The sequence below is a fragment of the Panthera leo genome, chromosome E1 (assembly GCF_018350215.1).
Source record: "Panthera leo isolate Ple1 chromosome E1, P.leo_Ple1_pat1.1, whole genome shotgun sequence".
NCBI classification, from domain to species: domain Eukaryota; kingdom Metazoa; phylum Chordata; class Mammalia; order Carnivora; family Felidae; genus Panthera; species Panthera leo.
Genome location: NC_056692.1, coordinates 27,033,944 through 27,059,075, shown reverse-complemented (window position 1 = coordinate 27,059,075; position 25,132 = coordinate 27,033,944). Strand labels below are relative to the sequence as shown.

The window sequence follows — 25,132 nt, the reverse complement described above, 5'->3', positions numbered from 1 at the left end:
ATTGGAATCTAACCTTGTCACTAATTGAAGACATTTAATATGGGTCTGATTTCTGAGTTTCTCCGTATATTCAAGTGAAACCATTTCCTTTTGAAATAATTTGAAGATTTGAGTATAAAGCAGCTTTGCAAATGTATTTGGAGAATTCAGTCATTTTTTTGTAGTAATATGCCATGCCTAAAGTTAAGCTTGCTAGTGGGTCTGTGAACTTCCAGTTAATAATGGTTAATGGTGCAAAGGGCCCCAGTCACCAACTTCTTACAGAGTATCTCCTAACTTCTCATTTTTATCCTTTCTCTTTTTTAAAAAATTAATAAGTATTATTTTAATAGGCACCTCAGGTCTTTGGCCTGAGTTCTGCCAGTTTGCTAAGTAGCAGAAAATTTTCTGAAACACTTAGGATAAAAATTGGGAACAAGAATTGAGGAACTTGACTGTAGAGTTAGTTTTTGTGAAAATTTCCAAAGGTGAACTGTAAGTGAATTTATTTTTAACTGTTCTGGCCAACTGAAGGATCTGTCATCAAGCCTTGGAACTATATGAAATGAATGTTAAGTATTTTAAGTTATGAAGGTTTTGTGTGTGTGTGTGGGTTTTTTTTTTTAGGATTGCTAGGCTGATAGTCAACAGATGAGTGCCTATTTGGGCAAGATATTGCTAGAGTTGCAGATTGTAAAAAACATCCTAGACTATACGTAAAATGTTGCCTGCAATTCTCAGTTCTTGGCACATTAAGTATCTTTATGCTGATTGGCACATTCTACTGTATACCCAGGTTCTTGAGTTCTGCAATTAAAAATCTCCCCACCCATTTTTTTTTCCTCTTTGATCCATAAATGCAGGCCTGGAATGTGTTGTGAATTGAATGGTAGGAGTTCTTGCTATGGCTGTTTTGATTTGCAAAGAGAGAGCAGTGCCCACTATTATTGTGATATTGTATGTGCTTAACTATACTGCTTGGAAGAGGCATACTGCCTGGAATTCTGCCGCAGTTTACCTTGGGAATAGCTTTCAAGTTTAAGATGTATCATGTTTTTCAGAATTTTCCTAATGGTCTATTTACTTAAAGGGGTGTGGCTAATTGTGGTGAATATGCTTGCATTCTGTTTAGGAGATAATGTAAGACGTGGAACTGTGTGTATATAGAACAATGGTCGTTTTCGTGCTAGTGTATAGTGAAATACGTGATTTTAGAAACCTTAACCTGTGATATTTGAATTATATTTAACAGTATGTTTTTTCCTGTCACCGTTACTGATGTGATTTTTCTTTTTGAGAGCTACTGTCCAAAAGAACTTCCTTCCATGATGAAGATATATACTAGTGGGACACTTGAGTGGCTCAGTCAGTTGAGCATCTGACTTCGGCTCAGGTCATGATCTCACTGTTAGTTTGAGCCCCACATCAGGCTCACTGCTGTCAGCCTGTCAGCGCCGAGCCTGCTTCAGGTCCTCTGTCTCGCTCTCTCTGCCCCTTCCCTGCTTGTACTCTCCCCCAAATAAATAAATATTTAACAAAAAGAAATAAAAGAAATAAAAGAATATATACTAGCTACATAAGGATGCTGAGATATGGTTTGTGTCACTGAAGAACTAAGTTTTTACTTTTATTTCTTTTTAATTAGTTTAAATGTAGATGACCACATCAGCCTATTGTCTACTACATTGGACTGTACATTTATAGGCTTGGTAAGAGTGAAGGTTTATCTGATCACCCATATTTGTATGTTTAGAACATTTTATTAACCAAAATTAAAACATTCATTATTTGAAAGTTGTTGGGAAAAAAAAAAGTGTTAGTTGAATACTGTCTCTTTTGGGAAGTGGTGGTGATGAACAGTGACTAGTGAATGAAGGGAACAGTAGACTTCTTGTGAGAGCCTGTTTTGCCCTATGAATATATGTGGCTGGGTGCTTTCAGTCTTCATTTAATCCCCCCAGACATCCTTAAACACTTAAAGTGAGACTCTGTCCAAGGGAACACAGTATCAGAATGGGATTTGAACTTGGATCTTTGGACACAAAATATTTCAAAGAAATAGAATGATTGGCCTTAAGAGAAGTTATACAGTATCCTACTTCGCTTTTTTCCTGTTGGACTTTGCTCTGAGGATGTTCTAATTTGATCCAGAATGTTAAAATTTCAACACATAAGGAGTATAAAATTTTCAAATGAGATATTTTACATTCCTTTTTTGGGGTAGTGATTTTTCAAAATCTGATTTGTATTTTACAGTTAAAAGCACATCTCCTTTCAGACCCTCTTTTCATTGGAAATATTTGTTCTGTATTTAGATTTCATGATATTTACCATTGAAAAAGCAGATTTGCTTATCTAGGTTATTCCAAACATAAGTTTTCCATAATTGAATCAATTATCAGTTACTATTTAGTTTTAATTAAATTTTAAAATAAATTCAGTCACAGCAACCACATTCCAGGTGCTCAGATCACATGTGGTTTGTGAAATGTGGCTATAGTATTGGAGAACATGGGTTAAGACTAACCTCTTCTGGGGGTGCCTGGGTGGCTCAGTCGGTTAAGCGTCTGACTGGCTCAGGTCATGATCTTGTAGTCTGTGGATTTGAGCCCTGCGTCGGGCTCTGGGTCTCCCTCTCTCTCTGCCCCTCCCCTGCTCGTGCTCTGTCTCACACTCTCCCTCAAAAATAAATAAACATTAAAAAAAACCCAAAACTAACCTTTTCTGTTTCTCAGTAAAATAGGCCTGCTGCTTCACAAAGTTACTGTAAAGATCTGAGGTCATGTATGTGAAAGTACTTGATGTAGCAGTTTAGGAACATGAATTGTGGAGTATAAAACTTTTGTCCAGTACATTTTATTCATGTAGCTCACCACCAGTGATACAATATTTTATTTGCAGACCTAGATTTTTATGGTTTATAAATGTTTGATAATTACCTAAGATTTGAGTACTTGTCAGCAACTGTGTTAGACTAGGGACAAAGTGATGAACAATACTGACTATAGCTTGCGTTGGTTAACTGGCAAAGGCTGTCCACACATAATTGCAACACGTTATATAATGTCTGATGCTGTGCAGGACTTAATAGAAATATTTGTATGATACAAAAGTGCTCCCTTTCTGACATGTGCCCAAAAGAAAGAAAATTTTTAATTTTTTTATTATATTCCATGAGCTCTCACTGTATGCCATTGGTACATTTGTTTTTTTTTTTTTTTTAATTTTTTTTTTTAACGTTTATTTATTTTTGAGACAGAGAGAGACAGAGCATGAACGGGGGAGGGTCAGAGAGAGCGGGAGACACAGAATCGAAAGCGGGCTCCAGGCTCTGAGCCATCAGCCCAGAGCCCGACGCGGGGCTCGAACTCACAGACCGCGAGATCGTGACCTGAGCTGAAGTTGGCCGCCCAACCGACTGAGCCACCCAGGCGCCCCCATTGGTACATTTTTAATTAGTGTTCCTTGGTCAGATACATTTGACAAACCTGATCATCATATCTGATAAAATACCTGCGTGGAATGCCAATCAGACCTTCGCTGGTGTTATATATGTCCTTCTATGTTGAAATGAATGTTCTCACTTAGATGGGAAATGAGTTCATAACTGATATTTCAGTGCTTTATATTAGAATGAGGTTATTTCTCTAAATTTATTTGCATATATGTCGTGATGAAGCTACTTCACAAAGTCAGCTCTAGATGTTTTTTCCCCCTTCTTGGCCAAGTGCCTGTGGCTAATGCTCTTAACCCAAAGGGATGGCAGGAGGCTTGGATCTGAATGCATTATGCAAAACCCAGCTGTCAGACTTGGATTTTGTGTTTCCTTTTTTGTGTGTGTTATGAAAGATATAATTTATTTTCCCCTAACTTTAAAAAAAAAAAGTGTTTAGTTTTGAGAGAGCAAGCACACACACACACACACGTGGGGTAGGGGTAGGGGCAGGCTCCGCACTGACAACGGACAGCCTGATGTGGAGCTCGAACTCACATACCCTGAGATCATGACCTGAGCTGAAGTTGGACTCTTACTGACTTAGGCACCCATATGCCTCTATTTTGCCCTAACTTAAATTTGCCCTAACTATTCACCAAATCTTGGGGCACCTGGGTGGCTCAGTTGGTTGGGCGTTCAACTCTTGATTTCCACTCAAGTTATGATTCTGGGGTTGTGGTATCAAGCCCCATGTTGGGCTTCACTCTGAGTGTGGAGCCTACTTGGGATTCTCTCCTTCTGCTCCTCTCCCCCATTTGTACTTTCTCTCTAAAATAAAACAAACAAAACAAACTCAATTGTCCTGACATCTACAAGATCAAAATTAATTGACCATTAGAGTTATTTGAATACCTGTGTACTGAGGACACTGCTAAATATTGTATGTTCATGATCTTATTTAATTAGCAAGAAAATCCCATCAGATAGGTAGGGTTAGCCTTATTTTGCACTTGAGGAAACTGAAGTTCATGGCAGTTAATCTGTAGAGTCAGACAGCTAATGAGTGGATGGCCAGACTTTATTACTTGGTCTTTCTGCAGTGTGGCATGTTGATGAATGGTCTATATAATTTGAACTGCAAAATATAGCAGTTTGTTTGCATCTATGTTGTGGTGTCCTTTGATGTACACATTCTGCCAGTGATTTGTTTTTAGGTCAGTAGTTCTTTTTTTTTAAGTTTTATTTTATTTTGAGAGAGCGTGAGAGCACATGCTTGCATGCTCAGTAGCAGGAGAGGGGCAGAGAGGGAGAGAGAGAGAGAATCCTAAGCAGGCTCCGAACTATTAGTGCGGAGCCTGATGCAGGCCTGAACCCACGAGTTGTGAGACCATGACCTGAGCTGAAATCAAGAGTTGGATGCCCAACTGACTGAACCATCCAGGCACCCCAATAGTTTTTATATTATGAGAAAAGTAGGGGCCAGTGAGCTAACATTTGACTTTCTATGCTTTAAGTGGCTATTTAGATGATGTTTTTAAAGGGCTTTATTCAAGTTCCCACTAGAAAATTGTGCAGAATGATTGGGATCAGGTTAACTGGTAACGAGGATTATCTTTATCCCTCTCAAAGCTGAACTTCTCAAACATGTCTATAAGAGAGTTTTTCTTAATGACAAGAGTGAATATGTTTTAGTTTAAAGCCACTTATGAAAGCAGAAAACTTCTATTTTACTGTATTATTTATGTTTTTGTAAATGTAAATGTTTTGTAATGTAAAACTTGAACTCTAGGAAAAGTGGCACTTGAGGTGGGGGTGAGGAGGAAAGTGGGAGTTGAACATGCTTGCTCAGTGTGAATAGCATAACCATAGAGGGGAGAAATGGTTACAGGCTTGTAGGGTTTTGCTTTGGAGGTAGAACTACCAGTAAGTTATATTAGTACTTCCTGTTCTGACTCATTGGGTAAATAGGACTTTTAAGTTCTGAAGTAAAGCAGATTTTAAAGCTTATTTCTGAAATAATAGGAATTGAGTGCATTGAAATCATTTTGCCACATTAAAAAATTTAAATTCTCATGTGTTCTATTGTAGAAAATGTCTCAGATGTTTGAGATCTTTTTCTTTTCTGAACTTCCTCATTAAGTTAAAATAATACTTTTTGGCAATTGGAAAGTTATACTGGGGTGTGTTTTTGTGTTTATATCATAATACTTAGCTTATACAGACACTCAAGTATTCTTTCTTAGCCCTGTGCCAGAGCGGAGTCTCCCTTTATCCAGTAGAATAGAATATATATGCCATGCAAAAGGGAAAAAAAACTACCATGTACCCAGTTAGTGAAGCCAAGATCTTGGAGTTACACCAGATTCTTTCCTTTTATTTTCTTTTTCTTTTTTTAGTGTTTGTTTATTTTGAGAAAGAGAGAACACAAGTTGGGGAGAGGCAGGGGAGAGAGAATCCCAAGAGAATCCCGGCATAGGGCTCTATCTTAGGAACTGCAAGATTTATGACCTGAGCTGAAGTCAAGAGTTTGACACTTAACTGACTGAGCCACCCAGGTGGCCCTTTCCTTTTATTTTCCACATCCAGTCCATTTCTGGAGTAGGGAAGGGAAGAACTCTAATAGTGATGCACACTGGGGATCCTAGGGATTGCAGTTTCTGATGACCTTGAGTTGTGTGTGTGTGTGTGTGTGTACACACACACACACACACACACACACACACACACACGTAATGCTTTAAACAAATTCATTTTACAGTTTTAGAGGACAGGCTAAAATGAATCCCATAGGAGAAGATAGGGTTTTGGCAGGATTGTGTTCTTCCTCCAGGCTCTAGGCTTCCTCCATTTGATGACTCCCATCTATTGACTGAGAATCAGAGTAGATGAAAATGGGATTTGGGAGAGTTGCTTTCATCTGTTTCTGACTAGCTGAGAAAAAGGACTTAAAAACCACCATAGTGGACACAGTGAAGCCAAAGATTAACCATGTATACTCAACTTGATGAACAGGTGACTTTGGATAATTCATTGAGGATGAATAATTAGGGAAAAAACCCATAGGGAGAACATGGTTTACAAAATTCTTGTCTTTCTCCACTCTCTTTGGTACTGTATATTTCTCCCTTTTGAACTAGGTAAATCTAAGGTGATTTTCTTTTTTACTATAAAATATTCTTCAGGAAGGAGTTCCCTTATATTAAAAGCCTTACCAAGTCTCCACATTTATTGAGTCCTCTCACAGTTAACTTCTATTTCGAATACTGCAACATGTTCATTGAAGGCTATCATAGGCTTGAAATCCATCTGGATTGGTAAGAGGTAAATGTAACATATCTAATAATTATTGTTCTCTGGCCTCACAGTTATAACTGTTGGATGGGGTAAGAAACATTTTAAGTATCCCTCAAAAACTCAATCTATTAGGGGTATATTTCTGGAGATCATAATCCAGAAACAAGTGAAAAAAACAACTCTCCTAATATGCAGATGGAATTTTAGGTATGTTCTAAAATTCCCATGATTGTACCATAATGGATTTAAATTTTGTTTTCTTTTTAATGCTTATTTATTTTGAGAGGGAGACACAGAATCCAAAACAGCCTCCAGGCTCTGAGCTGTCAGCACAGAGCCCAACATGGGATGGGGCTTGAACCCACAAACTGCGAGATCATGATCTGAGCTGAAGTCAGATGCTTAACCAACTGAGCTACCCGGGGCCCCTGGATTTTTTTTTTTTTTTTTTTTTTTTTTTAAAAGCACTTTAACGGAATGGAGAGGATTTTCCAGTGTTTATGGAAACACTGGTGTAAAAAAGTGCATATGAAGAGTTAACATGGTTTCTGAAATGTGAAGAGTAGAAAACCATTTCCAAGTAAATTATTTTATAATTTTATTTATTTATTGTTAAGTAGGCTCCATGCCCCCATCATGGGGCTTGAACTCACAATGCTGAGATCAAGACTGTCATGCTCTATTGACTGAGCCAGGCAGGCACCCCTGTAAATTATCTTATAATTTTAAATGTCTTTATAAACTAAGTCAAATGACTACTTGAAGTATGTATTAAGCATATCTAATTCCTAAGAATTTATATTAATAGGGCCAAAGATCTTTTAAAATTGAGATAAAATTCATACAACCTAAAATTAATCATTTTAAAGTGAACAATTTAATGGTACATTGACAACATTGTGCAACCAACACCTGTATCTACTTCTAAAACCTTTTCATCTCCCCAAAAGGAAACCCCAAATTCATTAAGAAGTCTCTCATTCCCACCCCCCTCCCATCCCCTGCAACCACTAATGTGCTTTCTCTCCCTACAGATTTACCTATCAGTGGACTCATACAATATGTGACCTTTTTTGTCTAACTTTTACTAAGCATAATGTTTGAGGTTCATCCATGTTGTAGTGTGTATCCCATACTTCATTCCTTTACTCAATACTCCATTGAGTAGAAGATATACTGTACTTTATTTGTCCTTTCAGTAGTTGATGGACATTTGGATTCTGTTTTTTTTCAGATGACTAAATATTTTTTTCTTTTTTTTTTTTTAATATGAAATTTATTGTCAAATTGGTTTCCATACAACACCCAGTGCTCATCCTGACTGGTGCCCTCCTCAATGCCCATCACCCACTTTCCCCTTTGGATTCTTTCCGCCTGTTGGCTATTATGAATGGTGCTGCTGTGAACATTAAAGTTTTTGTTTGAATACCTATTTTCAGTCCTTTTGGATATATACTGAGGAGTGAAATTGCCAGGTCATATGGTTTAGAACTGTGTTTTAATTTTTTGAGGTATTGCCCAACTGTTTTTTCATAGCAGGTGTACCATTTTACATCGTCACCAGCAATGTATGAGAGTTCTAGTTTTTCTACATTCTAATACTAGTCAAAAGCTTTTTTGAGTGTCTAGGGAATGGTCTGCTTGCTAAAATAAATACCCCACTTGGGTACATAATGGTATTTTTAGTTCTATCTGTTCTCTCCCAAGTTTTGTAGCTCTGTCCTCTCTTTATTTTTTTTTTTAATTTTTTTTTTAACATTTATTTATTTTTGAGACAGAGAGACAGAGCATGAACGGGGGAGGGGCAGAGAGAGAGGCAGACACAGAATCGGAAGCAGGCTCCAGGTTCTGAGCCATCAGCCCAGAGCCTGACGCAGGGCTCGAACTCATGGACCGCGAGATCGTGACCTGAGCCGAAGTTGGACACCCAACCGACCGTGCCACCCAGGCGCCCCTCTGTCCTCTCTTTAAGTGTGTGTCCTTCTTTAGATGGTATTTCAGTTTCTTCTGAGACACCATGTATTCCCCTACGTGTATTTGGGCTAGGCATGCATCCCTTGTAATTGCACCGTTGTAATTACTGTGTGCTTGTTATGCACTGAATAGAGGAGGCCATAGCTCATTTACTGTAGAATTGTCTGTATTAGTGTGGTGTCTGGCATACAGTAGCTTTTAATTAAAATGTATGATTATGGAAAAAATACTTTAGAACTAGGAAGAGATCTGAGGAAATCTTTAAAAGTTTTTTTCTATTGGAACTGGAAGAAAACTTCAGAGAACTGTTGGCATTATCTGTGGCATGTAAAGAAACTTGATACAATACAAATAGAAAGCTGCAGTAATAGAATATATACAGAAACAGTTGATCCTGGAGCAGTTAGGAGTTAGGAGCAGAATTGCCCCTGTGGACATCAGCAATGTGGAAGATTAACTTGAAGATTTTAAATTTAGAGAAAATCCCAGAATTAAAAGAACAGGAGGTGTGACAGAATAGGTTACAAATCTAAGAGTTATAGAAACCAAAATAATTGGAATGGAAACTCTTTTTAGACAATGGAAGAAAATTTAACTGCTATGAAAGAAGAAACAAGATTTAAAAATTTTTTTTTTTTTAACGTTTATTTATTTTTGAGACAGAGAGAGACAGAGCATGAACGGGGGAGGGGCAGAGAGAGAGGGAGACACAGAATCGGAAGCAGGCTCCAGGCTCTGAGCCATCAGCCCAGAGCCCGATGCGGGGCTCGAACTCACGGACTGTGAGATCGTGACCTGAGCCGAAGTCGGCCGCTCAACCGACTGAGCCACCCAGGTGCCCCAGAAGAAACAAGATTTAAAGCGTTCAGCATTTGAGACAGGCCTGGGGAAGCTTTAGTACCATGAATTAAAAAAAAAAAAAAAAAATCTATAAGCATCCATAGCGTACCCTTTCCCTGACCACAGTGAAGCAATATCTATAGGGTTTGGGGATGGAAGGTTTTTTCCATTTTTTAGAATATATGAGCTACATACAAATTGTATACTCTAAACTCTGAGCCTAAAACCTGTTATACTTTCCTTGTTACCTTTGTAGTGATGACAAATTTATAGCTTAACAGAAAGTAAAGAAAAGCAGTTTCACATATAACTTAAATAGCAGGCTATAAAATACTCAATTGATGTTAAGTTGCCAAATAATAGATGCTCAATAGGTATTAGAAAATAAATCCTGGTCAGTTATTTTAATGTTTCAGACTCCCTGAATTTGTTAATATTAAATGATTTTGAGAAAGCTTGTAACTCTCCATGCTGAGTGTTAATTCATTCACTCTGTTGAACTTGGAATTTTTGGCATTTAGGTTCACAGGGAAATATTCCAGTGATTCACATGTAAAAAATTGATTCTGGCCTTGTAACTTGTAGCCCTCTGTGCTGATCATGCTTTAAATGATTGCTCCAACTAGGAAAATGAGCACTAACCACATAATGTCTAATTTCCTAGCAGATATGTTGATATAAGGTAGAAAAAGACATGAATATGTGCAGCAGTAACGGGGTTGGGCTGAATCACTGGGTTCCCACTTAAAAATACATTTTGGGAAGTTGTTGAGAAGTTGTGTCATAGAATGAAATTTCTTTACAGTTTTAATAGTAAGGAAACTGACCAGATGTTTCAGTTACTTACACCAGGAAACCAAGCCTGTGGTGTCTGCCTAGGGACATTCACATCATCCTTTGAAGATTTTTAGGTTAGGTCAGCTCTAAGTTTTATAATCTTGGACCCTCAAAGTAAGCCTCATTTCTAGTACTTCGAAAAGAGTGTTTGGATAAAGTCTACGACCCCCCCCCCCCGGCCCCCCTGCTTCCCCTAACACACATAACATACATACCTATAATGAGTTATGATTTTGGTAGCATTCACTTGTTCTGTGCCAGCTGAATGACATTTATGCAGAAAAGGACATGACCTTGGAGAATCTGCAAGATTTGAGACTTAAAAACTTCCCAATATTCCCCTGTAGTTTGATCAGAATCGAGGTGTAGAATTTCATCTAATTATTGGACTGTTTTTTAAGAGTGAGTCAAATTTAAGGTTTTAAAATTTTCCAGTCAGTAGTTGGCTACAAGTGGGAAAAATTCTTTTTGAGTTTCCTGATAATTTACCAAAACTAATAGTCTTACAGTCCAACTGTGGTTCCTTCTTGAATATAGTACTTAATTTTGGAGTGAGTGACCAGAGTCAAATTCTCCTAAGAGACTGTGATTGCCTGAAAGGCTAACATGGAGTGGAAACAAAGGGTCAGCAAGAGTTAAAAGCATTTTTACTTCTTGCTTGAAATGTGTGGAGTACACAAAACAATGGCCAGTATCCTGTTGATGGAAGAACTAAAGGAATGCTGCATTCTCAGCATTTGTCTTCATTTCCTGTAGAAGACAAACTGCAGTTTTTATTTGACATTCTGCTAGTTTCGTGGCTAGTTTCAAGGGCTCAGTGAAGTGACTGGTGTCAGCATTTTTTTTTTCCACTGTGATTGATATTAGTGAAGGTAGAGGATGTTTAGGGGTTTTTAAAGGAAATTATGCTGAGTGGAATACTTGGGATAGGAAGTTAACCAAATCTTCAGGCACTTAACTTCAAAGTAACTACATTGGAAAAAAATAACAGCATTGAGTGATATCCAGGTATCAGCAGGTCTTTCTCAAATTGTTGACTTCTTAACTCTCTAGTGGTAACACTTACTACTAGTAAGTCTTTATCAAGATACAGAATTCATTTACAGAAAAGGTAACTGAAATAGGACAATACATAGAGTACCTACAAAATAGACTCATCTGAAATATACTAGCTTGTACGTACTTCCTTTCCGTTGTAACTCTTCAGATGAAACCAGGAGGAAGGATCTGGAAAGTGTAAAGCTAAGCACTAATTATGAGACATGTTTTTAGTAATGCTGTCATAAACACAAGTTTTAATGTATTTTGATTTTCAGCTGATACAGCTGGTAAATGAGTTCTCTTCTGAGTTTACCAGTCATTAGGAAGCAAACTCCCTGAGTATGCTTATAAAGAAGGCTGTTTGCAGTGAATGTTCCTATTGATCAAATGTAACAACTGTCGGTTGAAATTAGTAGGCTCAAAGCAAGATGAATATTCCTTTAATTATATGATGTTTGTAGGCACAAACAATTGTGATTGGTTGCTGTGTGATGGAGACTGTGCTAACAGAGTCTTCCTCTTTAGTCCAAGAATTGGGCATTGAAGAATAGCATGGGGGTGCCTGGGTGGCTCAGTTGGTTAAGCATTTGACTCTTGATTTTGGCTCAGGTCACGGTCTTGCAGTTCGTGGGATTGAGCCCCACGTCAGGCTCTCTGCTCAGGCTCTCTGTCAGTGCAGAGCCTGCTTGGGATTCTCTCCCCCTCTGCCTCTCCTTGCTTGCTCCCGTGTGCACTCTCTCCTTCTCTCTTTCTCTCAAAAATAAACGTAAGAAAAGAAAGTGCATGGTTTTACCTGGTTGTATTGTCTTCTAGCATTTTCTGCCTTTTATAATAAATGCATATTATTGGATTGCGTACAGCCATAGTCTATTCAGTCCTTTTAACACTATTTTCACAGTTTAATCACTAATGTATTCTAATAAGGTACTAACCATCACTGGGTTCCTGATTCCTGCCATATATATAAAGGGTTTTCTAAGCTGTGTTTAGTAATGTGTTTTGAGTAAAGCAAATTGGCCTACCATAGGTTTGACTATGTAATGTTAGTAGGATGACATCAGAGCCATTCCGTTTTGAAAAAGTATATATCATGATGTCACAGTCCCAGAGTAGGTACTGTAAAATAAATCCATGAAATAGGGAGTGCTTATGTGGCCTTGCACTGTTTTAAGTGCTTGATGTGTGCTAAATCACTTTAACCCTCCACGTAGCACCTAGGCATGCTTTGCTCAAGCATGAATGAACACTTTCTCTTTTCTGTTGCCATGTTTACAGTCAAATCAAGTATAGTTCCAGAATCAAGACAGGAAAAACAAAGCTTTTAAGTCATTAAAAACTGATGAGTCTTCAACATAGATTTCTGAATCTAATACTGCTGAAGTTCAAAAAAAAAATTTTTTTTTTTTAGGGGTGCCTGGGTGGCTCAGTTGGTTAAGCGTCCCAACTCTTGCTCTTGGTTCAGGTCATGATCTCAAGGTTCTTGAGATCGAGCCCTGTGTTGGGCTTTGTGCTGATTGCAGGGAGCCTGCCTGGGATTCTGGCTCTCCCTCACTCTCTGTGCCTGCCCATATTGTCTCTTTCTCAAAATAAATAAAAATAAAAAAATTTTTTATCATATCTCTGATTTTAATACAATCTTTTCCACACTTATTTTTTAAATTAGAGATTCATCATACAGTTGTGTATCTTTCTCCAAAAGCTTTATGATATTGATGAATATCTTAGAAATTGAGGCAGTGGCAGTTTAGCAAGCATAGAGACAGGCCCCTCTTTTCTCCTGTTTTTTTTTTTTTTTTTTTTTTTAACATTTATTTATTTTTGAGACAGAGAGAGACAGAGCATGAACAGGGGAGGGTCAGAGAGAGGGAGACACAGAATCGGAAGCAGGCTCCAGGCTCTAAGCTGTCAGCACAGAGCCCGATGCGGGGCTCGAACCCACGGACTGTGAGATCACGACCTGAGCCGAAGTCAGACGCTTAACTGACTGAGCCACCCAGGCGCCCCTTCTCCTGTTTTTTGAAGAAATTACATCTTATTATATCTGCACATTCTTAATCCTTTGTAACCCTGGGCCTTTGCTGTTTGAAAGTGTAGTGATTTCTTGAGGGGAAAGAGCACCTAGATTGAGGAGTTCTTCCCTTGGGTTCTCACTTCTGCTAGTGTTGAACTTTGCAGATTTTTTTCTCTCAAGCCTCCTGCAAGCTATCTGGACTTTAAAACTTGAAGGTTCTACTTTTTCCTCCGTCTCTTTGTCTTGTTTGAAATTCTTGTATAACTTTACCAATTGTCCTTCCTATTTTGCCAGAGTTTAATTTTAAGTTATCCTTTTTCTCCTTGTTGGACTCTCAGGAAAAACGTCTGAAAACATTGCCCTTCATTAGACTGTGCAACGATGGAAATGTATATTTTGTGCCTTCCAATAGTAGTCACATGTAGCTGTTGAGTACTCGAAATGTGCGTAGTGTGACTGGAGAGCTGAATATTAAATTCTATATACTTAAAATTGAATAGCTGCACGTGACCAGTCGTTTCGGTCTTGGACAGTGCGACAAATCTTCGTTCTGATTGGACAACTCCTTTAGAGTATAACTAACTTGAATTACATCATTCTTTGGTTTGATTTTCATCTTTACCTTTTGAAAGTTGTATTGTTCCTTCCTGCCCTACAGGTAAATTGCCTAATAAAAGTCTGATCCTTATACATTTAATTTTCAATTTCTGTAACCTTGTAAGAGAATAGAAATTAATCCCTTTTTAAAAACTTGAAAAAAATAGGAAGCTTTCATATAAGAACTGGGGAGAGCCATATACCCAGTCATCTAGATTTTTAATATTTTGCTATATGTGTTTCTTTTGTTTTAAACATTTTAAAGAGATTCAAGCCATCATGACCTTTCCTAAATACTTCAGTATACGTCTTTAGAAAATAAGAAAACAAATTTTTAATTTATTTTGAGAGAAAGTGCAAGGGAGAGAGAGAATCCCGAGCAGGTTTTGTGCTGTCGGTGCAGAGCCTGACACAGGGCTGTATTCCTCAAACCTTGAGATCATGACCTGAGTGAAAATCAGGAGTTGCACACTCAACAAATTGAGCCATCCAGGCGCCCTTATTTATTTTTCTTAAGTTCATTTTTTTGAGAGAAAGAGAGAGGGGCAGGGGGAGAACACTAGTGGGAGGTGGTAGGCAGAGAAGGAAAGAGAGAATCCCAAGCAGGCTCTATGTTGTCAGCCCAGAGCCAGACTGGAACTCTGTATTTTAAAACATAGATATTTCTGAAAAAGTATACATCACTTGTTTTGTTAATGTTCCTCAATTTTGATTCCTCAAAAATGGGTCCTTGTGATTAGTCCATGTTATGTACTTTCAGCAAGAATACCACAGAAGTAATGTCTTCTTTGTACTTCATCATGTCAGGAAACATACTGTTGATTTGACCCATTGCTGGTGGTATTAACTTTGATTGTTTGATGAAGGTTGTGTCTGACAGGTTTCTTCACTCTGAATCTCTTTTCCCCAAGTGTCTTAGGAAATACCGTGAAACTATGTAAATATGTCATTCCTCAAAATTTCATCTATTAATTTTAGTATCCATTGATGATTCTTCTCTGAATCAATTATTGTGATACTTGCAAAAGAGTGACTGTTTAAAAATTCTATTGATTGGTCTTTCACCACTTTTTGAGAATTTTTTTTTTTTTAACTTTTATTTATTATTGAGAGACAGAGACAGAGCATGAGCATGGGAGGACAGAGAGAGGAAGAGACACCGAATCTGAAGCAGGCTCCAGGCTCTGAGCTGTTAGACAGAGCCCAGTGTGGGGCTCAAACTCACAAACTGCGAGATCATCGCCTGAGCTGAAGCCAGATGCTTAACGGACTGAGCCACCTAGGTGCCCTGGTCTTTCACCATTTTTAAGTTTGCTTTCTTTATAAGGAACAGTTTTTCTTTTTTCTTTTTTTTTTTTTTTAATTTTTTTTTTTAATGTTTATTTATTATTGAGAGACAGAGAGAGACAGAACATGAGCAGGGGAGGGGCCGAGAGACCAAAAGACACAGAATCTGAAGCAGGCTCCAGGCTCTGAGCTGTCAGCACAGAGCCCAACGCGGGGCTTGAACACACAAACCGCGAGATCATGACCTGAGCCGAAGTCGGACACTTAACCAACTGAGCCACACAGGTGCCCCTATAAGGAACAGTTTTTCATTTTTTGTTAATTATTATTTTTTTATTTATACTAGTGTGGACTCCTGATTTCATGAACCTCTTTTAATTTATAATTGTCCTGAAAAGTAATTAATAGTATACATATTATAAAAGAAATGCTGTCTTTCTGTAAGATCATTCTTGCCTCTATAACATTAGTTAGACATATTGAAGAGCAAAGATGGAAGAGGCTTTCACTCTTTAAGAAAGTTCTTTTATTTGAAGAACTTAAATTTAGTTGGATGAATTGACTTGGAATTATGTGGCATGGGATGATTAGGAAACATTGGGAAACTCTGGTTTTGGAAAGGTGTAGTATAGAGGTGGGTGTGTGTTTTTTAACCAGGTGGCCTAAGCTTTTCTGCACATTGAAGAGTGAAATTCTATGCTTGCTTTACATTTTAACTTCTGGTTGTTTTTTTGTTTTTTTTTTTTTTTAGTATTGAGCTCTTTAAGCTAAAGAGAATTTTTGATGGTACTGACCTTATGCCATCTGTTTGCATTAGCTTTCTCAACTTGCTCCCTCAGCAAAGGTGGTAGAGCATATTTGCCAAGTTTGTTAGAAAGCTTTAGCAGTGTTCCATGGTGCACCTAAAAAAGGAATTAAAATAAAATAGGGTTACTTACTTTGAAAATGTTACATGGTTCCATGTTACATGGTATTGAAGATTTTGGTTTCTACCTAAGTTTAGGCAAATTAAAGAACAGAATTGAAAGTTTGTTGAGTGTAATTTCCTATTCTTTAAAAAGGAAAAAAATGGCATTTCACAGTGTCTGAGTAAGTTTAGCACCCAGAGACCTCTAATCTATTATCAGTAGTCAAAAGATATTCACACCCAGAGTTGCATCCAACCTGTAGGACAGCTGAATTAAGTAGATAAATGTAAATACAAGAAAAGCTAATCTTGAGCCTAAGTACTCTTGAGTTGTGTGTTCTTAAAAGTATCTATTGAGCCTTTACTGTGTGTCAGACATTGTTCTAAGTGCTCTACATTAAACACAATTCTGGGAGGTACTGTTATCTCAGAAGTTCCAGAGGAGGAAACAGGTACACAGATAACTGATTAGCCCATGATCATCGAAGTGACAAAACTGGCACTAAAACCCAGACGTTTTGTCCTTATGAAGAATCTACAGAACGAATTTTGAATGGCACTTGTACTTTATAATCAATGTTATATATTTTTATAGTAATTGTCTAGTTGAGTGAAGAACCTTCTGTGTTCTCTAGATAATAGGGGGTCTGAAATACTATCTGTATGCCTCACTACAAAAACTAGAAATGTAGTGTCCCCACCCCCCCCCCCCCACCGCCCCCAGGCATGTTAATCCAAATTGGGGTGAGAGGGAGAGGAGAAGGAAGAAGAAACATTTTTGTATCATTTCTAAAATGTAACTCCAGGACTCTCCAGAGTTTTGGTTTGGCCGATTAACAATAAATTGACTTAACTTTTTGGAAACTAATCTAGGCTTAAGTGTCAGGCCCTACAATATGCATTTATGGACCAGTGCCCAAAATGTAGTGTGGAAACCAAACGAATTGCAACATTTGAGTTGGTTTTCAGAGAAGTTGATTTTGTATGGTTTTGTGCATGTGCAATTAGTCTTTTGTTTTTCTTTGTTTAAAGGAAGGATGGAAATCTATACTTTCATATACATAGGTTGTCTCTAAGATGGAAAAGCATCTCTAATTGCTGGGGGGAGAGAGGTATTACTGGAAGCATAGGTGGGTCACTTCTCAGTATACCCTTTTGTACTGTTTGAATACTTTGCCATATGCATATAACTATTAAAAAAAATAAGTAACCCCTTTTCTTGGACCTAAGTTTATTGATTCCATATTTTTAATTAAAAAAAATTTTTAAGTTTATTTAGAGTGAGTAAGAGTGGAGGAGGGGGAGAGAGAGAATCCCAAGCAGGTTCTGCACTGTCAGCGTGGAGCCCGACAGGGGGCTCCATCTCACCAACCTGAGCGGAAATCAAGAGTCAGACCCTTAACCGATTGAGCTACTGCCCCAACTCCATGTTCTTTTTAATTTGTAATAAAAAGTATAAGTTTTTTGAAGTTAAAAAAATTCTTACTAGAAATTTCCAAGCATATGTCAAAACAGAATATCCCCATGTTCAATAGTAGCAACATTTTGTCAATTGAGAATATAAAAAAATGTAGCCAGAATTTGGATATTATTATGTATTCTCTGAAAATTGCTGCAAGTTTGGAGACTCATATGCCCTCTGAGTTTATTAGTGGCTTGTTGCACAGTTTCTGTGGTAGATTGCTCATATACCATGAGACCTTTATAATTGACTAAGAATTTTGTATGGCTTGTGGTGTTTTGAAAATAAAACCTTTTTTGAGGGGTGTGGAGCCTGCTTGGGATTCTCTTTCTCTCCCTCTCCCCCACTTGCTTGCATGTGCTCTTTCTCTCTCTCTCTCTAAAAAAAATAAATAAAAACTTTTTAAAAAACATTGTTGCTTTTTTTTTTTTTTAAGTTTATTTATTTTTGAGAGAGAGAGAGACTGGGCACACAAGTGGAGGGGAGGGGCTGAGAGAAAGGAGACACAGAAAATCCCAAGCAGGCTCTGCACTGCCAGCACAGAGTCCCATACGGGGCTCAAACTCAAGAACCGCGAGATCATGGCCTGAGCCAAAACCAAGGATTGGATGCTTAGAAGAACTGAGCCACCCAGGTGCACCCCCATTGTTGCATTTTAAAAGTTTAATCTATATAGGTATTAGTAGACATAGTTGTCTAGTATAACCCTTTTATTTTTTTATTTACTTATATATATATTTTTAATTTACATCCAAGTTAGCATGTAGTGCAATACTGATTTCAGTAGAACCCAGTGATTCACTGTTAATGATGGTGACTTGCCCTATTACTGTGTGTTTTGGGATCTTTCCCTTTTGAATATGTCATGGGAAAATATGGGAAGAATTGGTGAGTATTCTGAGCACTCTCACTGGAAAAGGATCACTAGTAAGGAAAAAAATCTTACTGATCTTATTTGAAGAAGTAGAGTCAAATGTAACTTTCTCTGAACTGATAGGAATATGTCACTTGAAGTTCTGTCACTTAACAACTGGGAGAGACTTTGTAGGAAGGAGCAGTTTCCTATGTAGTTGTATAAATGGGCATTGATTATGTATGCTTTTTAAAATGTTTAAACGTGGAATTGGTGAGAGCTTGACACTTGCCTTTTGTTTAACTTTGTTTTTTAAATAAAGCATGTCTTTCATATGGAGTATTTTGAATAGCACTAGGACATTCTTGGTAGAAAAGATAAAAAATATATATGCATAGCTTGCTTGGTAGAATGTGTAAATGAAGAATGAGAAAAAATATATATAAGGATTACATAGATTGCAAGGAGTGCAAGAACCCCATCCATTTGTAAGCAAATCTGCTTTTTCTTCAAATAAAACAACCCTGAGGTTGGAGGTCAGTGCTTACTGTTGACAACATGCTTTTTTGACTACATTTATTTGGGGACCTAGCTGGGAAGTAAGAAACACAGATTTCTCGACTTTCTTTTTTTCTTCCTCTACTGTCTTTCCTAATAGTTTTCTTTTCTTATAGTTGTCTTGCACCTACCTCTGAAGAGTAATTTGAGATTCAGTTAGTTACTATTTGACCCACACTATTAGTTTTTACTCTTTCTCAACATTCGAGGACTTAAGCTGTGACAATTGAAGCTCAAAATTGTCTTATGTGAATGCTTGCTGTAGTGACTTAGAAACCTAGAATTCTTCTTTTACAGAATAGTTTAGAAGATAACATGTTGCTCTTACACATATAGTTCTAGGTAGTCTGTAAGCCATTAGAAGTTTTTCTCCACAATTACTAGAAAGGTTACAATGGAGGGGCGCCTGGGTAGCTCAGTTGGTTAAGTGTCCAACTTTGTGGATACTTCTACAATGAAGATTAATTTATTTACTATTACATATGAGCCAGTATGCTTTGATGTCAAATATTCACTATTAACAGGTTAAAATTCCCCTACAGGGCCACCTGGGTGGCTCAGTCAGTTAAGCATTTGACTCTTGATTTCAGCTCAGGTCGTGATCTCATGGCTCATAAGATGGACCCCCACATGACAGTGTGGAGCCTGCTTGGGATTTTCTTTCTCCCTCTCTCTCTGCCCCTACTCTGCTCTCTCTTTCTCTCCCTCCCTCCCTCTCTCCCTCCCTCCCTCCCTCTCTCTCTCTCTCTCTCTCTCTCTCTCAAAAATAAATAAATAAAAAGAAAACTACATGAGTCTGAGGACCCATCCACTCAGAAAAATAGATGTATATATCTTTGAAACTAGATGGACAACTTGTTTTGTATAAGGCCTTTTGAAGCCCACCCACAATCCCTTCGTATGTGGTTGGGGTCCTCATTTATCTTCCTTCATTAGTTCTGGACCTAAAAGTTACTACAAAAGTTAAAGTCATGAAGAAATGAAAGTTAATAATTCCTAAGATTTTATTTTAACCAAATTTGTTACAAATTATTTATCAGCTTGTATACTTGCCTTGCATTGCAGCATATACTTGAATTTGTAAAGGTAGTTAATCTTCTACTTTATTATCATGTTTGTATTAATAGTTAGACTATTGCTTGACTCCTTGCCCTGGTATTCAGTAACTAAGTTATTGTAACTACACTTTGTAACTGGTTGTGCTTGCAGTCAGTTGAAGTGAAAATAAAATGTAGTCTCTTAATCTTATGTTTTATTTTATTCAGAAGCTGGCCTAGTTATTATTAAGTGTGATTAGCAGAATTTGACAAAAGAATTTAGATAAAATACAGTTAACTTGGCTCAGGCCAGTCCATAAGAGAGTAGTGACAATGGTGGTCTCTGGGGAGGAAAATTGGATATCTGGGTGGTCACGGGCAGAAGGAAGACGTGTGTGTGTGCGGGCTTTTTAATTTTGCTTTGGATTTTGTTCCATGTGAATTTATTATCCGTTGGAAAAAAGGAAAAAAATAGTCTGGCCAAGGCTAATGAAACCTTCAGTAACTTTGTAGCGGTACTTAATCTGTTAGACTACATTTAGGCACCAGAATATTAATGACCCACTCTGGTAGAGACCTCCTTCTAGCAAGTGCCTTTTTCTCACACACTTACGTGGTTTTCAAAAACCTACCATCTTTAGATTCTCTATATTTATTTAGCAAATACTTTAATATCTTCTTAATATACAAAGCAAATCTGATTCCATTATTTTCCTTGTAAAAACCCTTAAGTAGCTTCCTTTGCCTTTGGAGACATTCAGGATTCTTACTGGGATACATTCAGCTCATCAGTTTTATTTTTTTTAATTTTTTTTTGGTAACGTTTTATTTATTTTTTGAGACAGGGAGAGACAGAGCATGAACAGGGGAGGGCCAGAGAGAGGGAGACACAGAATCTGAAACAGGCTCCAGGCTCTGAGCTGTCAGCACAGAGCCCGACGCGGGGCTCGAACTCACGGAGTGCGAGATCATGACCTGAGCCAAAGTCGGCCGCTTAACCCACTGAGCCACCCAGGCGCCCCTCAGCTTATCAGTTTTTTTTTTTTTTTTTTTTTTTTTTTTTTTTTTTAAATTTTTTTTTTTTAACGTTTATTTATTTTTGGGACAGAGAGAGACAGAGCATGAACGGGGGAGGGGCAGAGAGAGAGGGAGACACAGAATCAGAAGCAGGCTCCAGGCTCTGAGCCATTAGCCCAGAGCCCGACGCGGGGCTCGAACTCACGGGCCGTGAGATCATGACCTGAGCTGAAGTCGGACGCTCAACCGACTGAGCCACCCAGGCGCCCCAGCTTATCAGTTTTAATTCTTTGCTCCGCAAGCCTTTCATAGTCATATATCTGGATCTTAGTATTTGTTCTTCTGTTGAGCATTCTCTTTTCTACCTTCCTTGGACACATTCCCTTAGCTGTGGGCCGCCTTTAACCAGGTCCCTCTTACATATCTTTGTTTTGGCGCTTTTGGCAAAGCATTGCCAATTGTTTACGTGTCTGCTTTTGTTAGTTCCTTTTGTTAGTCCCTTTACATAAGAACTCTGAAGTTTTAAATCTCTTTTTATGCTGAAGTTAATTTTCAGATTCCTAAAGTCCAGTACTTGTGAGCAAATGACTGCTAAATATTGAAGGGGGTAAGGGAGGACAGACCTTAAACCAAGAAAGGTCAATGACCTCAAATCCCCTGAACCACAAAAGGTAGCTGTTTCCTTTACCTTTTTATGTATTTGTTCTGCCTCTTAGTTATAACCACAAAGTTAACATATCTCTAGTTATAACTACAAGGTTATAATAAAATAGTTGAATGCTGTATTAGTTGGAAGAACTGAAGGTCCATCATTTGGCTATCAATAGCCTCATTTGAATGAATAACAGAGTTGTTACTGTTGACCTTGAAGCATTAATGGTTAAATGAGGTAATGACAATACGTGAATATCAAGTCTTTCTGATTCACTTTGTAACATGACTTATTATGTTTTTGGTTTTTTTCCCCAGCTCCAGAATCTGGGTATAAACCCAGCAAATATTGGCTTCAGTACCCTAACTATGGAGTCAGACAAATTCATCTGCATTAGAGAGAAAGTAGGAGAGCAGGCCCAGGTGGTAATCATTGATATGAATGACCCAAGTAATCCAATTCGAAGACCAATTTCAGCAGACAGCGCCATCATGAATCCAGCTAGCAAAGTAATTGCGTTGAAAGGTATAAAAGATTGTGGGGTGGTTTTCTTTCCTTTTTTTCCTTCCCTATGTATAATTTATTCAAATACAATAAAAGGATCTACCTTTTTTTGTATATTAATTTTGGTTAAATCTGCAAACTTGAAGCTGTTACTAAATTTGATTTTAACTACTTTCATGACTTGGTATGTTTCTGTGAAATGTCTTTCTATTCAGCATAGATCTATTTGGAAAAATTTTAAGTTTTAGATTTAATGAATTTAAATTTTGTACCTGCAGTGTGATAAGACTGTGCTAAGTACATAAGTCCATCTATAGAAGACAAATTAGTGATTCATATCCTGAAATAAAATATGCTTTAATATTAGCACTTAAACATTGCAAGATTTTGTTACGAAGATAAACTTAACATTTATGTTGTGCCTTTTTTATACTTCAGGTGTGTGTTTCATTTAGATTGTCAAGTTCTAAAAATGTCTTGAATTGGGTGCCTGGCTGGCTCAGTCAGTAGAACATATCAACTGTTGATCTCAGGGTCATAAATGCAAGCCTCACATTGAGTGTGAAGCCTACTTTTTAAGAAAAATGTTTTACGTTTACACTGATTATTAGAAGTATATGTATATGTAGATGGGTGTTAAAGCTTTGGAATCAAGCGTATTAGAGTTTATTCAAAGTAACTTTTTAGTGTCACACAGTACAGAACTGTACAACCTATCAGTCCAAGCAGTTCAAAGAACCTCATACTGTCTGGGAGACTATCTTAATTTTTTTCCTTTGAACTATAGAATGAGAATGTAATTGATCCCCCCTTTTTTTTAATTTAAAAAATGCTTATTATTTTATTTTAATAATTATTTGAGAGAGAACATGAGAGGGCAGGGATGGGCAGAAAGCAAGGGAGAAAGAGAATCCCAAGCAGGCTCTGCACTGACAGCAAATTCGTGAGTTTGAGCCCCGTGTTGGGCTCAAACTCATGAACTGGGAGATTGTGACCTGAGCTGAGATCCAGAGTCAGACGCTTAACTGACTGAACCACGTAGGTGCCCCAAATGTGTGTTTATTTTTGAGAGAGAGAGAGAAAGAGAAAGAAAGAAAGAGAAAGTGGGGCAGAGAGAGAGGGAAACAGAGGATCCAAAGCAGGCTCCTCGCTGTCAGCATAGAGCTTGATGTGGGTCTCGAGCTCACGAACTGTGAGATCATGACCTGAGCTGAAGTTGGATGCTAACAGACTGAGCCACCCAGGCGTCCCAGCCCTTTCAAACAGTAGTTTATGAGAAGGCTAAGTGACAAGCTGGCTGACTCTAAAGTCATTTAACTGTCTATACTTTGCTTTATTGTTTTTCTTCTTGGTAGTAGGAGAAGGCTTTAGGTTCCTAGTAATTTCTTGATAAATTTGTTAGGTGAGTTGTTAAAGGTGCTGAAGTGTTTAAACAGATTTTCTTCACATTATTTAAACTTTGTATTTAGTAGTAATACTGGTTAGGGATTAAATGCAGGGTTGGGGGCAAGCATATTCAAATAACTACGTCACCATTAACATATCCAAGATAGGAGTTGTTGATCTCATCTTAAGGAAAGGTCCCAGCTTTCACTTAGGACCGCATGTTTTATAGCAGCAAGCTATAAAACAATTGCTTCTGTTAAACAGTACACATATTATACTTTAAGGTATTAAGCTCCCTTCAGCCTCCTTAAAGAATTTAGATTCAACTGCTTAGCACCTCTCACACCTCTCTATTAAAAGGCCATCATTTTAATTTTCTCACAGTTCTTTTCTATTTTTAATGTTATTGTTATCTTATCACATTTCTTAATGCTTTCTTATGTGTGCAGATGGTGAGTTAATCTTAAATTAGATTGTATTAGTTATTGTCCTGTTATATAAAAAGAATAAATTGGAAAGATTTTCAGAGCATTGTAATAGCATTATAGATTTGTGCCTATATGTCTACACTACAGAGTTAAGCTGTTAACCCTCACCCTCTTCTCCCAAATCACCCTACATATATTTACTCCAACCCCTCTTGTGTTAAAAAAACAAAACAAAACAATAAAAGTCTGATTAGGGATTGGGAAAGGTAGCAGAGAAAAATAAGTCATTCCCCAATACTGCTTCCCTCTGAAGGGAAATCCTTGGCTTCTTTTTATAAACAGGACTATAACTAACAATTGTTCAAGTCTGGTTGTGGTTTACATATTGTGTGGGATGGGAATAGCATTCTTTGTTTTATGAAAGAAGTTTTTACATATGTGGTAAGAAGGGTCATGGTACAAAGCTATATGTTTTGTGTCCCATCCCATCACCCCTCCCTTGCTACTACCTTATAATTTTTGTTCTTCAAGAGCCAGATTCTCTGTGGCTCAGGAATGGAGTTTTCCTTAGTCTCTAAGGGCTAATCTGGGTTAGAGAGCCTAGTGATAGCTGTGGGCTTTGACCTCTATTAATTTAGACCTAATCACTTTTTCAGACTGATAGATTTCAAATTAGAATTATAAGCCCTTGCATCTGACTCAATGAACTCTTAACACTCAAGGCAAATGTCATCCTTTTACCATTGTATTAAATGGATAAAGCTTGAATTTTGTTCTTATCTCCAGTATATTAACAGCATCTGAAACTGCCCTCCTTTGTTTCTTCCTTCTTTTTCTCCGGCACCTCCACCTTTCCCTGTGTATCTTAAACCAGTTTTAGCATGCACTTCTTTTATGTACTAGTAGTGTAAGACTGAGTTGAGGTTGATCCTCCTTCAAAAAGCAGTTTCCACAAGATTTTATTGGATGGGGGATGACTGCCTCTTAAAAAGTAGACATTTTCCCCCATGTGTTTGTATCAGATTTGCTTTG

The 25,132-nt window shown here is 37.7% G+C and overlaps 1 protein-coding gene across 1 annotated transcript in view; it reads left to right on the top strand.

The window, feature by feature from the left end:
- The window catches only part of CLTC (clathrin heavy chain), a 66,615-nt gene that overhangs the window by 2,353 nt on the left and 39,130 nt on the right, over positions 1-25,132 (top strand). Inside the window, exon 2 of the mRNA XM_042915709.1 lies at positions 22,100-22,307. Within this exon, the coding sequence (XP_042771643.1) occupies positions 22,100-22,307 (208 nt within the window). The remainder of the gene's footprint in view (positions 1-22,099; positions 22,308-25,132) is intronic.